A 14,264-nucleotide genomic window follows, 5' to 3' on the forward strand; every position below is an offset into this window, starting at 1 on the left:
ACTACTTTTGACCAGAGCCCTATGGGTCCTGGTCCCCTTGGTCAAAATAGGGTGCCATAGTATGCATACACAGGCAGATATGCGTAGCTCTACAGGAGTCCACTGTCCTGCAGTGTGTCCTACTGTTCTGAGTGTGAGTTGGGGATGGATGCACTCGACTTCCCACTGGTTGATAAGCATGAACTGATCTCAGACCAGTTTTAACTGGACAACCCATACACTCCCGACTTTGTCATTGGCTAAATGATACCAGTTTGGTCTTGATGTTTTAACTGTTGTTGAATAATAAACAATGATACTGAAGTAAGGCCCATCCAGGTTGTTGTTCATCTGTGCGTACAGTACAAACAAGTCCCTTGTGTTCCACTGTATGTCACAGGGCTGGAACATTAGTGTTGATTGGCTCCCCCATGTTCTGTTGCTTATCACTTCTCTGGAACATTAGCTCTGATTGGTTCCTTTGGGATGCTTTGCAATGACTGTGGGCACATGGATCGAATCAAATCAAATCAAATTTGATTTGTCACATGCGCCAAATACAACAGGTGTAGTAGACCTTATCGTGAAATACTTACTTACAAGCCCTTAACCAACAGTGCAGTTCAAGAAATAGAGTTAAGAAAATATTTACTAAATAAAATAAAGTAACAATAAAAAGTAACACAGTATGTACAGGGGGTCCAGTACTGAGTCAATGTGGATGCTATATACAGGGGGTCCAGTACTGAGTAAATGTGGAGGCTATATACAGGGGGTCCAGTACTGAGTCAATGTGGAGGCTATATACAGGGGGTCCAGTACTGAGTCAATGTGGAGGCTATATACAGGGGGTCCAGTACTGAGTAAATGTGGAGGCTATATACAGGGGGTCCAGTACTGATTAAATGTGGAGGCTATATACAGGGGGTCCAGTACTGAGTCAATGTGGAGGCTATATACAGGGGGTCCAGTACTGAGTAAATGTGGAGGCTATATACAGGGGGTCCAGTACTGAGTAAATGTGGAGGCTATATATATAGGGGGTCCAGTACTGAGTCAATGTGATGGCTATATACAGGGGGTCCAGTACTGAGTAAATGTGGAGGCTATATATAGGGGTTCCAGTACTGAGTCAATGTGGAGGCTATATACAGGGGGTCCAGTACTGAGTAAATGTGGAGGCTATATACAGGTGGTCCAGTACTGAGTCAATGTGATGGCTATATACAGGGGGTCCAGTACTGAGTCAATGTGGAGGCTATATACAGGGGGTCCAGTACTGAGTAAATGTGGAGGCTATATACAGGTGGTCCAGTACTGAGTCAATGTGGAGGCTATATACAGGGGGTCCAGTACTGAGTCAATGTGGAGGCTATATACAGGGGGTCCAGTACTGAGTAAATGTGGAGGCTATATACAGGTGGTCCAGTACTGAGTCAATGTGGAGGCTATATACAGGGGGTCCAGTACTGAGTAAATGTGGAGGCTATATATAGGGGGTCCAGTACTGAGTCAATGTGGTGGCTATATACAGGGGGTCCAGTACTGAGTAAATGTGGAGGCTATATACAGGGGGTCCAGTACTGAGTAAATGTGGAGGCTATATACAGGTGGTCCAGTACTGAGTCAATGTGATGGCTATATACAGGGGGTCCAGTACTGAGTCAATGTGGAGGCTATATACAGGGGGTCCAGTACTGAGTAAATGTGGAGGCTATATACAGGTGGTCCAGTACTGAGTCAATGTGGAGGCTATATACAGGGGGTCCAGTACTGAGTAAATGTGGAGGCTATATACAGGGGGTCCAGTACTGAGTAAATGTGGAGGCTATATACAGGGGGTCCAGTACTGAGTAAATGTGGAGTCTATATACAGGGGGTCCAGTACTGAGTAAATGTGGAGGCTATATACAGGGGGTCCAGTACTGAGTCAATGTGGAGGCTATATACAGGGGGTCCAGTACTGAGTAAATGTGGAGGCTATATACAGGGGGTCCAGTACTGAGTCAATGTGGAGGCTATATACAGGGGGTCCAGTACTGAGTAAATGTGGAGGCTATATACAGGGGGTCCAGTACTGAGTCAATGTGGAGGCTATATACAGGGGGTCCAGTACTGAGTAAATGTGGAGGCTATATACAGGGGGTCCAGTACTGAGTAAATGTGGAGGCTATATACAGGGGGTCCAGTACTGAGTAAATGTGCAGGGGTACAGGTTACTCGAGGTCATTTGTACATGTAGGTACGGGTAAAGTGACTATGCATAGATGATAAACAGTGAGTAGCTGCAGTGTAAAAACAAAGTCCAGGTGTCCATTTGATTAATTGTTCAGCAGTCTTATGGCTTATGGGTAGAAACTGTTAAGGAGCCTTTTGGACCTAGACTTGGCGCTCCGGTACCGCTTGATGATGTGGATAGGGGTTAAAAAGGGGTGCTATTAATAGTAGGTAGTGTGGGTGTTCAACTATGCATGTAGCATCAACACTCTCCTCAGCAGATGCAGTGAATAGGTCTATATGGACCCTGAATTCTCATGTTGTAACTACCTTAGTTCAAAATTAAATGAGCATTTGAGAAAGAGGCAGCTCGATGAAGCTAAATCTTTTCAGTTTAACAATTTCCCCAAAGCTTCTCTCAATAGTTTTATTAGACCACATATGGGCCACTATATTATTTGACCCTTTGAACATCTTGAAGAACGATTTGGCCTTAATGGCCATGTACTCTTATAATCTCCACCCGGCACAGCCAGAAGAGGACTGGACACCCCTCAGAGCCTGGTTCCTCTCTAGGTTTCTTCCTAGGTTCCTGCCTTTCTAGGGAGTTTTTCCTAGCCACTGTGCTTCTACATCTGCATTGCTTGCTGTTTGGGGTTAAAGGCTGGGTTTCTGTATGAGCACTTTGTGACATCTGCTGATGTAAAAATGGCTTTATGAATACATTTGATTTGATTTGAGTTATACACACAGAACATGATGCAGATTAGATTAAACCTGTCTGGACCTCTCCGTGTCCCACTGGCCACACGTAACCTCAACATCATCCTTTCACTGCTCCCATATTCTGACCTATCCTGTCCACTCCCTCTATCCACCCACTCACAGTCACACGGACCCCCTCCTCCTCCTCCTAATCCAGAAAAACTGAATTTAATCTACTAAAAACTTAGACTCACTGGTCTAAATTATCCAACACAATGACCTTCATTTCACCCAGTATTTTCCTGTTGACCCAGTTGCCGTGCCGACAGTAACTTGGGCATTGGAACCGTGACCGTCCGGTGTGTGTTTTGACTGACAGCTGGCTTACACGGTGAGGGATGGTGATGCACAGCTGTATAGCAGAGGTTGGACAGATGGGAGAGAGGACCCATCGTGTGTGTGTGGTCTGTTGAAGAACTGTCTTCCACCACATTCTCAGACACACACGCACAGAAATGTATGAGCACACACACACACACACACACACACACACACACACACACACACACACACACACACACACACACACACACACACACACACACACAATCTCTCTGATATTCACACAGTCATTCCCAGTCACTAGCAGGTCTCTATCCCCAGCATTTACAATTTCATGACACCGTTTTACCAGCCCCAGTCTAAAAGTAGGAGTTGAAAGAGCTGCAGGCAGCATCTAAAGTGCATTAAATGCATAATTCAGGAGCACAGTACAGTACCTCTGTGTCTCTGCTCCAGCCCACATGAAAGATGTGGATGTGGGTTGATGGTAGGAGCGACTGGTATTGGCTGGTTGCAGCGGTGTTGTACAACATGCATTTGCCTGTATATACTGTATATATATATATATACACAGTTTTATGCATTCTATAATGTGTGCTCTTTATGAGTGAGATCCTCTTTGTGTGAAGAGCCGTACTTTAGCTCTAGGTCATAACAACATGAGGTGTGTTGTAGTGACTCAGTAGTGACTCAGAGAGGGACTGTTAGAACAGGTGGTGGTGGGAGGCTCACAGCTACAGGTCACACACACACACACACACACACACACACACACACACACACACACACAGACAGACAGACAGACACACAGACAGACAGACAGACAGACAGACAGACAGACAGACAGACAGACAGACAGACAGACAGACAGACAGACAGACAGACAGACAGACAGACAGACAGACAGACAGACAGACAGACAGACAGACAGACAGAGCTGTCAGCAACTTAACATGGAGGATCTGAGTCAGACATTGAGAGGTTGTTTACAATTTCATCTGTAGGTTTGCATAGATTATCTTTGTATTGTATGAAGCCGAACCCATGACTCGTTATTTTGTTCAACCCTTTTGTTGCCTGTCCCATGTTCTCCAGGTGAAGAAATTGGCCAAATGCTTGGACCCCAATGCTCAGGGCAGGATCAACTTCAAGGACTTCTGCCATGGAGTGCTGGCTATCAAAGGTAGGACTGAGAGGCATGCACAGGCAGCCTACCATCGGCAACTGCATAATTCAGTTTTACTGGTGTGTGTGTACGTGTCTGCGTGCGTGTGTGTCGTGCATACATGCATATGGTGTCTTCCCACTGAGGCAGAAGAGCATCATTCAGCAACACTATTCTGCCATTACCCTCCTACTCAGGTTATAGATGCTGGGACTGAAGAGGCTGGGTAACTCCTACTGCCTAGTTACCATGTAGTTACCATGGAGGAGAGTCGAGTCACATGTTCATACAAACGCAGCCTACCTACAAAATGGTCAAACAATATTGTACTATTTTTCATAAGAAAGTAGTCTAGCTCAACCCCCCAGAATAATTTTTTTCTGAGAGAACCAATCAGAGCTCAGCCACAAATAAGTACAACTCGGCGCGAATATTGCATTTACAACGGCCTCCTGTCCAGACAGTGTGTCAGCTCTCCCTCACTGACTACGTGAGTCTCGTCAGCCAGGCTAAAGAAAGAGTGCATCAGCATCAGAAAGTGAAGGTGGAGAGACAAAGGATGCTGGAGAGTAAGTGTCAATCAAAATGGAAGCCCTACAATTTAGAGAATAAAAAGTCTGCTTTGGGCTATGTGAGTCATTCATTGACATTATGATAATCCTGCCCATGATTGAATCTTAACATCTTCACTATGGTCACTTTGTTTTTCCCTGCTACACACTCAAGGCTTGTTTCTGCCAACTCATCTAACTGCTCTAACTGACCGGCCGGCCTACTCTTTGGCCTGTCTAGAGAGACAGTCCCTGTAAACCAGGTCCGTTTGTTTTTCCCTGCTACACACTCAAGGCTTGTTTCAGCCAACCAGTACACATGAGTGGACACCAGCCAACCAGGACACATGAGTGGACACCAACCAACCAGGACACATGAGTGGGGAACCAGCCAAACAGGACACATGAGTGGACACCAGCCAACCAGGACACATGAGTGGGGAACTAGCTAACCAGGACACACGAGTGGACACCAGCCAACCAGGACACATGAGTGGGGAACCAACCAACCAGGACACATGAGTGGGGAACCAGCCAACCAGGACACATTAGTGGGGAACCAGCCAACCAGAACACATGAGTGGGGAACCAGCCCCGCCAGGACACATGAGTGGGGAACCAGCCAACCAGGACACATGAGTGGGGAACCAGCCCCGCCAGGACACATGAGTGGGGACCCAGCCCTGCCAAGACGTTGTTGTGTATTGCTGTGGCCAGACACGTTAACGGCTAACATCTAACGCTATTAGAGCTCCATTGTAATTGATTGACAGCAGGTGTGCATGCTTAGCAGTGACCTGCCTCTACTCTGGCCCCAGCCCAGCCACTGCAGCCAGGGGCTACATCCACAACCCACTGATAGTGCAGTGACACTAAGGCAGGGTATGGGCACAGGGAGTTTGCCTTGTTAATATGGTGCATGCGTGGTGTCATGTCAGGTGCCAATGTGAATTTAGGATGATGAACCACAGATTATGGACTGAAGGCTCTGTTTTAATCAGATTAAACTGCTTCTAGTCTACTCCCACTCTAAGTTAAAGCTGAGCCCTTATGTCTCCCTCTTACAAAGCCGAAGACTGCATTTCTAACCTACTCCCAACCAATCATTAATTCATACCAACGCACTCCTTCAGCCCTCCATGTCACTATGGGCTCACTGCCTGTGTGAATATGTGTGTGTTGAATTATAGATAGGAGAAAAGTAAATGCACATGCAGAAGTGCACATTTCCTAAATAGTTACAGGAAATGAATTGTGAACTCAACTAGTCTACCTCATGTAACTGTGGCAGTTGTTTTCTGTCTTGATGTCTCATTACTTTATGCTAATATAACAGATAACAAGTACAACAAGGTCTCACATCAAGGATTTCATTTGATGGAAAGAAAAGCTACCCAGGGATGGAGAGACAAGTTGACAGTGGGAGTTAAAGGATGTCATGTTATTCTATACAGTATGTATAGAACACCTTCTCCCCCTCTCTCTTTCAGGCTGTGAGGGGATCCTGAAGACCACACTGGGAGCTCGCAGTATCACACGCCGTCCCTATGAGACCGACAACGGTTACTACTACCAGGTACGTAATGTGTGTGTGTGCCCTTCGCCAGGCCAGCCTCTATAGTTGTACACCCCTCTTTTCAGTCAGAGGTCACGTGAAACCCTCAAACTATGTTGTCTTCTTGTAACATGGGAGCTTTGACTTTCTAAGCCCTTCATCCCAAATCAACCCCATAATGTGGTTACATTTTTACACTGTCTTTTCTCTCTCTCTGCGCGGTGGATAAACCTAGATTAATGTCAGTATGTGAATCCGGACATAAACTAGCCAGAGTCAAGGCAAACTCCCACACAATGGATTAACAGGGGATGTCTGCTTCACAAACGCCATCCTATTCCTTAGTGCAGTACTTTTGAGCAGAGCTCTATGGGCCTTGGTCAAAAGTAGTGCTCAATAAAGGGAGTAGGGTACCATTTGGGAAGCTGGCAAGATTTATACACTGAGTATACAAAACAATCCAGGTGAAAGCTCTGATCCCTTATTGATGCCACTTGTTAAATCCCCTTCAATCAGTGTATGAGGATTTTTAAGCCTTGAGACATTTGAGATGTGGATTGTGTATGTGTGCCATTCGGAGGGCAAGACAAAAAATGTAAGTGCCTTTGAATGGGGTATGGTAGTAGGTGCCAGGCGCACTGGTTTAAGTGTGTCAAGAACTGCAACGCTGCTGGGTTTTTCACGCTCAACAGTTTCCCGTGTGTATCAAGAATGGTTCCACCACCCAAAGGACACCCAACCAACTTGTGTCAGCTTGAGTGTCTTCTCTTTTTCATCCACAAGGAGGCAGTGTGTAACAGCAAAAGCTAATACAAAAGATCTGGAATTTTCACACAGTGAAAATACAGTCAGTGCTTCTTAGGCATCACATCAAATATAGTGAGTTGCACCATACCTTTACAAATGTATGTCTTTGCCAACATTACTTATTTAGATTTTATTGTAGGCCTAGTAGTTTACTTCAAAGTTACATTTCATAACATTTTTGTGTAATTACGGAGTACAATTTTTCAGCGTAAGTACCTCATGTGACCAGAGGGTGGCGTACTTTATCCATTCCATTGCCAAAGAGTAGTCACAGTAGCTGGCCCAGATTCTCCCCAGCCCAGCCCCATTCTGTAGACATGACCTTTGTTTCACAGCTTCTCTCTCATTTAAGGTCAGTAAACTAAGATAATTGGCTTATTATGTCATGAGTGGTGCACAGTCTATAACATTGTTTCCAAGAGATGCCCCCAAAGCTTTCACCACACTGGAGCAGACCTGGGTTCAAATATTATTTAAAATAATTTCCATCTGGCACTCTAGGCAGGCTATAGCAAATGCTCAATGTATTTGAACCCAGGTCTGCACTGGAGAGGAGGATCCCCATATTAGGTGTTACAGTATGTGTCATTGTAATGTCCCACTCGCTGGGTCATCTCTGGGGAAACAAGATGTTGTGTGGTAACGCTTTCTACCACAACACTAGGCCAGGGGGTCTCTCTTTTTATGTAAGCAATGTTAATGCATTGGTTTAATGTCAGTAGGTATTAACTAATGAATGTTTTGCGTTTCTGTTTTCCCACATCTTGTTATGGCATCAGTGTTACACAGTTACAGAGTTGTACTTTCACTTGATGAGCTCAATTACATTTTTGGACCCCATTTCTGAGAGTTACAGGATAAAGGATAGGATAAAGACATACATCTTTTGTATTTTATTATGTCTGTGTATCCTTTTATGTAAGCCCTCCCAGTGAGTACCCAGATTGAGAGCGTTTTTCTTCCAATGCTTCCGCTGCAAATGCCATGTCATTATCCACATGGAGAAATATATATATATATGCTCTTGAAATATATTCAAAGCGTGTCATTTAATACATTTCCATCTCCTGCCATCAATGAAATAGCTTTTGTAAAGTGACTCTGACATTACAAAATGCCTCTCTCTCCTTCACTGGAAATGTCATTGAACTAAGGTAGTCTCATTCACAAGACAATGGAACTTCATGACCCTGGTGGTATATGTAGTAGTTAAACTGAAGTTCACTGAATTCTCGCATACAGTTGAAGCTATAAATCCATCACACACACACACACACACACACACACACACACACACACACACACACACACACACACACACACACACACACACACACACACACACACACACACACACACACACACACACACACACACACACACACACACACACACACACACACACACACTCACACAGAGGCTATAGTGTCTGGTTGATTTACAGCTGACCTGATACATGTGAATAGTTTGTTGTTCGTACCATGTTCAAAAGAGAAAATGTCATCACCATGGCCATGGGTGGAATGGTGCGGGGCCCAACTTATAGAGACACACAGAGTTCCCTTCCCTTGCGTGTGTGTATGTGTGTGTGAATGTGTGTATGTGTATGTGTATATGTGAGTTAGCCTGGTCCTAGATAAAGATGGTTCCAGTTCCAGGGGCTGACTTGCGGCCAACTGTCAGATGGTCATGTATAATTTGATCACGTTCACATCTCCCTCCTCTAGTGTCTACTCAATCTGTTGCACTAGATGCTGGGAGATGTTTGGTGTCTTATACCTTGTATAGGCACAGGTAGTTGTGGTGAACAGGGACTCTACCTGTAGCTGAACGTATATACATTGGAACTATTTGTAAGTACATTGTGAATAGCTTTTCTCTTGAGGATCAAGATAGTGTAGATTGTTTTTGTATTGATGTTTTGGGGGTTAGTTTGGATGGGAGAGTGTAGTTTTCTGGGACAGTGGGGTTGTTATCCAGTGTTATCCAGGGAAAACTTGGTTGCCATTGTGAGTAGACAGAGGAATCCCAGAATCCCTGTGCTCCAGTGCAGTCTCTAGAGGTGAGAGAGAGAAACTAAGAGAGAGAGATAGGAGGAGGAGAAGAAGTGTGTCATCCACCTCATTAGTGTAAGAGGAGGTACACAGGATTTATTGGCCTGTTCACTCAAATGGATACTGTGCTGAGCGAGTGCACACACACACACACACACACACACACACACACACACACACACACACACACACACACACACACACACACACACACACACACACACACACACACACACACACACACAGAGGGAAGGCTGGGGGAATTCGTTTTGGCAAGTAACAGAGAGATGAAGCTGGTGCGCTGAGCATTGCAGGGGAGGAGAGAGTGACAAAGACTCTGTGTGTGTGTGTGTGTGTGTGTGTGTGTGTGTGTGTGTGTGTGTGTGTGTGTGTGTGTGTGTGTGTGTGTGTGTGTGAGAGAGAGTGTGAGTGTGTGTGTGAGAGTGTGTGTGAGTGTGAGTGTGAGTGTGTGTGTGAGTGTGTGTGTGTGTGTGTGTGTGTGTGTGTGTGTGTGTGTGTGTGTGTGTGTGTGAGAGAGTGTGAGTGTGTGAGTGTGTGTGTGTGTGTGAGTGTGTGTGTGTGTGTGTGTGTGTGTGTGTGTGTGTGTGTGTGTGTGTGTGTGCGTGTGCGTGTGCGTGTGCGTGTGCGTGTGCGTGTGCGTGTGTGTGTGTGTGTGAGTGTGAGTGTGAGTGTGTGTGTGAGTGTGAGTGTGAGTGTGTGTGTGTGTGTGTGTGTGTGTGTGTGTGTGTGTGTGTGTGTGTGTGCGTGTGTGTGATGAGAGCTTGGTCTAGATGTGCAGCACCAGGGAGGTAGGGGTAGAGAGATAGCAGATCAGGGGGAAAGCAGGCTCCTGTATTTGACAAGCCTGGTTTACAGAATCAGGTCAGAGCAAAAAGAGTGGGACCCCCTACACAGTGGCACTAGCAGGGTAACAACAACAGAGTCATATCTACCACCACTCCTGTTGAAGTTTAAAACTGCCACTGGTATATAGGAGCTAGTACAATGTTATGTATCGTACCCACGGAGCTTCGCATTTCAGACAATTCTACACTATTGGACGTCATAGTTTATGATGTAGCTCTATGTGTCTGGTCATTCCGTGTCATCCGTGTCAGTATGGATTGCACATGTCATTGTCTCTTTGCAATAGCTCAAAATAAGCCAATCTAATTGCCGAAAATGGCTAATAAAGTGAACAAAGTTCAAGGAACCGTAAACTTTTACTGATGCATAGGGAGTAGGGACTGAGCTTGTTGGTGTTTTAAAGAGTCAACTGTGTTCTGAGGGAATGATTGGTTCTTAAAACATGGACAAACTGGAAACTTAGACCCCCCCAGAGACCCACTGAGCTGAGATATCCATTTTACATTTTACATTTTAGTCATTTAGCAGACGCTCTTATCCAGAGCGACTTACAAATTGGTGCATTCACCTATAATATCCAGTGGAACAACCACTTTACAATAGTGCATCTAAATCTTTTAAGGGGGGGGTTAGAAGGATTACTTTATCCTATCCCAGGTATTCCTTGAAGAGGTGGGGTTTCAGGTGTCTCCGGAAGGTGGTGATTGACTCCGCTGTCCTGGCGTCGTGAGGGAGCTTGTTCCACCATTGGGGTGCCAGAGCAGCGAACAGTTTTGACTGGGCTGAGCGGGAACTGTGCTTCCTCAGAGGTAGGGAGGCGAGCAGGCCAGAGGTGGATGAACGGAGTGCCCTTGTTTGGGTGTAGGGCCTGATCAGAGCCTGAAGGTACGGAGGTGCCGTTCCCCTCACAGCTCCGTAGGCAAGCACCATGGTCTTGTAGCGGATGCGAGCTTCGACTGGAAGCCAGTGGAGAGAGCGGAGGAGCGGGGTGACGTGAGAGAACTTGGGAAGGTTGAACACCAGACGGGCTGCGGCGTTCTGGATGAGTTGTAGGGGTTTAATGGCACAGGCAGGGAGCCCAGCCAACAGCGAGTTGCAATAATCCAGACGGGAGATGACAAGTGCCTGGATTAGGACCTGCGCCGCTTCCTGTGTGAGGCAGGGTCGTACTCTGCGAATGTTGTAGAGCATGAACCTACAGGATCGGGTCACCGCCTTGATGTTGGTGGAGAACGACAGGGTGTTGTCCAGGGTCACGCCAAGGCTCTTAGCACTCTGGGAGGAGGACACAAGGGAGTTGTCAACCGTGATGGCGAGATCATGGAACGGGCAGTCCTTCCCCGGGAGGAAGAGCAGCTCCGTCTTGCCGAGGTTCAGCTTGAGGTGGTGATCCGTCATCCACACTGATATGTCTGCCAGACATGCAGAGATGCGATTCGCCACCTGGTTGTCAGAAGGGGGAAAGGAGAAGATTAATTGTGTGTCATCTGCATAGCAATGATATGAGAGACCATGTGAGGATATGACAGAGCCAAGTGACTTGGTGTATAGCGAGAATAGGAGTGGGCCAAGAACAGAACCCTGGGGGACACCAGTGGTGAGAGCACGTGGTGCGGAGACAGATTCTCGCCACGCCACCTGGTAGGAGCGACCTGTCAGGTAGGACGCAATCCAAGCGTGCGCGGTGCCGGAGATGCCCAGCTCGGAGAGGGTGGAGAGGAGGATCTGATGGTTCACGGTATCAAAGGCAGCAGATAGGTCTAGAAGGATGAGAGCAGAGGAGAGAGAGTTAGCTTTAGCAGTGCGGAGAGCCTCCGTGACACAGAGAAGAGCAGTCTCAGTTGAATGCCCAGTCTTGAAACCTGACTGATTAGGATCAAGAAGGTCATTCTGAGAGAGATAGCAAGAGAGCTGGCCAAGGACGGCGCGTTCAAGAGTTTTGGAGAGAAAGGAAAGAAGGGATACTGGCCTGTAGTTGTTGACATCGGAGGGATCGAGTGTAGGTTTTTTCAGAAGGGGTGCAACTCTCGCTCTCTTGAAGACGGAAGGGACGTAGCCAGCGGTCAAGGATGCGTTGATGAGCGAGGTGAGGTAGGGGAGAAGGTCTCCGGAAATGGTCTGGAGAAGAGAGGAGGGGATAGGGTCAAGTGGGCAGGTTGTTGGGCGGCCGGCCGTCACAAGACGCGAGATTTCATCTGGAGAGAGAGGGGAGAAAGAGGTCAAAGCACAGGGTAGGGCAGTGTGAGCAGGACCAGCAGTGTCGTTTGACTTAGCAAACGAGGATCGGATGTCGTCAACCTTCTTTTCAAAATGGTTGACGAAGTCATCCGCAGAGAGGGAGGAGGGGGGGGGGAGGGGGAGGAGGATTCAGGAGGGAGGAGAAGGTAGCAAAGAGCTTCCTAGGGTTAGAGGCAGATGCTTGGAGTTTAGAGTGGTAGAAAGTGGCTTTAGCAGCAGAGACAGAAGAGGAAAATGTAGAGAGGAGGGAGTGAAAGGATGCCAGGTCCGCAGGGAGGCGAGTTTTCCTCCATTTCCGCTCGGCTGCCCGGAGCCCTGCCCCTCTCTGCCTTAAAATGCTTGTCCTCATTAGGACTGCATGGATTACACTGACATTCCACCAGTGCAATTATCATGCCAACAGATTAGCAATGAACTCCACTTTGGAATTATCATGCTAGCAGATTAGCATGGAACTCAATGGGTTGAGTATTTACTTGAATAGGTATGCAAGGATATGTGGTGGCTGCAGGGTTGGGTAGACTACTTTCTAAATGTAATCCTTTACAGTTACGAGTTACTTGTCCAACATTATAATCAGTAATGTAATTTTTGGATTACCCTAACTCAGTAATGTAATCTGATTATTTTCAGTTACTTTTAGATTACTTTCCCATTAAGAGGCGAAGGTTAGTAGCTGGCACAGCCACAAAGTAATAACATCTAATTTTAAACCTAACCTTAACCCAACCTTAACCAAACTGCTAACCCTAATGCCTAGCTCTAACCTTAAATAAGACCAAAAAGCTAATTTATGTTTTCATACATTTTTACTATATAGACAATTTTGACTTTGCATCTGGCCCATCTAGCAGAAATCGCATAGTTCTGCCTCAAGGACAAAACTAATCCCAATAAATGTCAACCTGCTTAAGAGGCATTGGAAGAAGACAACAATGTATATAACCATTTGAAAGACATCTATTGCAGGGTAAATCAATGTTAGAGTTTACATACACTATATATACACAAAAGTGTGTGGACACCCCTTAAAATGAGTGGATTTGGCTATTTCAGCCACACCCGTTGCTGACAGGTATATAAAATCGAGCACACAGCCATGTAATCTCCATAGACAAACATTGGCAGTAGTATGGCCTTACTGAAGAGCTCAGTGACTTTCAATGTTTGTCGGGAGCTTCATGAAATGGGTTTCCATGGCCGAGCAGCTGCACACAAGCCTACATTCACATTGCGCAATGCCAAGTATCGGCTGGAGTGGTGTAAAGCTCGCTGCCATTGGACTCTGGAGCAATGGAAACGCATTCTTTGGAGTAATGAATCACGCTTCACCATCTGGCAGTCCGACGGACAAATCTGGGTTTGGCGGATGCCCGGAGAACGCTATCTGCACGAATGCATAGTGCCAACTGTACATTTTGGTGGAGGAGGAATAATGGTCTGGGGCTGTTTTTCATGGTTCGGGCTAGGATCCTTAGTTCCAGGGAGGGAAATTTTAATGATACAACATACAGTGACATTCTAGACGATTCTGTGCTCCCAACTTTGTGGCAACAGTTTGGGGAAGGCCCTTTCCTGTTTTAGCATGACAATAGCCCCGTGCACTAAGCGAGGTCCATACAGACATGGTTAGTCGATATCAGTGTGGAAGAACAATAATCTATATTTTCAATTAAAAAAACAACGGAGTCTGTCAGATTTCCAGTCATTCCAATTAATGTAATACCCCTTGATCTTCAGGAATAGGGCTTGGAGATAGTGAAATATAGATTAGCCAAATAGTT

General features: G+C 46.1%; 1 protein-coding gene across 2 annotated transcripts in view; it reads left to right on the forward strand.

Moving 5' to 3' along the window:
• The window catches only part of LOC106587336 (rab11 family-interacting protein 4A), an 89,043-nt gene that overhangs the window by 4,239 nt on the left and 70,540 nt on the right, over positions 1–14,264 (forward strand). For both annotated transcript variants that reach the window (XM_014175647.2, XM_014175657.2), the window contains exons 2-3: positions 4,339–4,426; positions 6,450–6,535. In XM_014175647.2, coding sequence (XP_014031122.1) covers positions 4,339–4,426; positions 6,450–6,535 — 174 coding nt within the window. The remainder of the gene's footprint in view (positions 1–4,338; positions 4,427–6,449; positions 6,536–14,264) is intronic.

This window comes from Salmo salar, chromosome ssa02 (assembly GCF_905237065.1).
Source record: "Salmo salar chromosome ssa02, Ssal_v3.1, whole genome shotgun sequence".
Classification (NCBI taxonomy): Eukaryota; Metazoa; Chordata; class Actinopteri; order Salmoniformes; family Salmonidae; genus Salmo; species Salmo salar.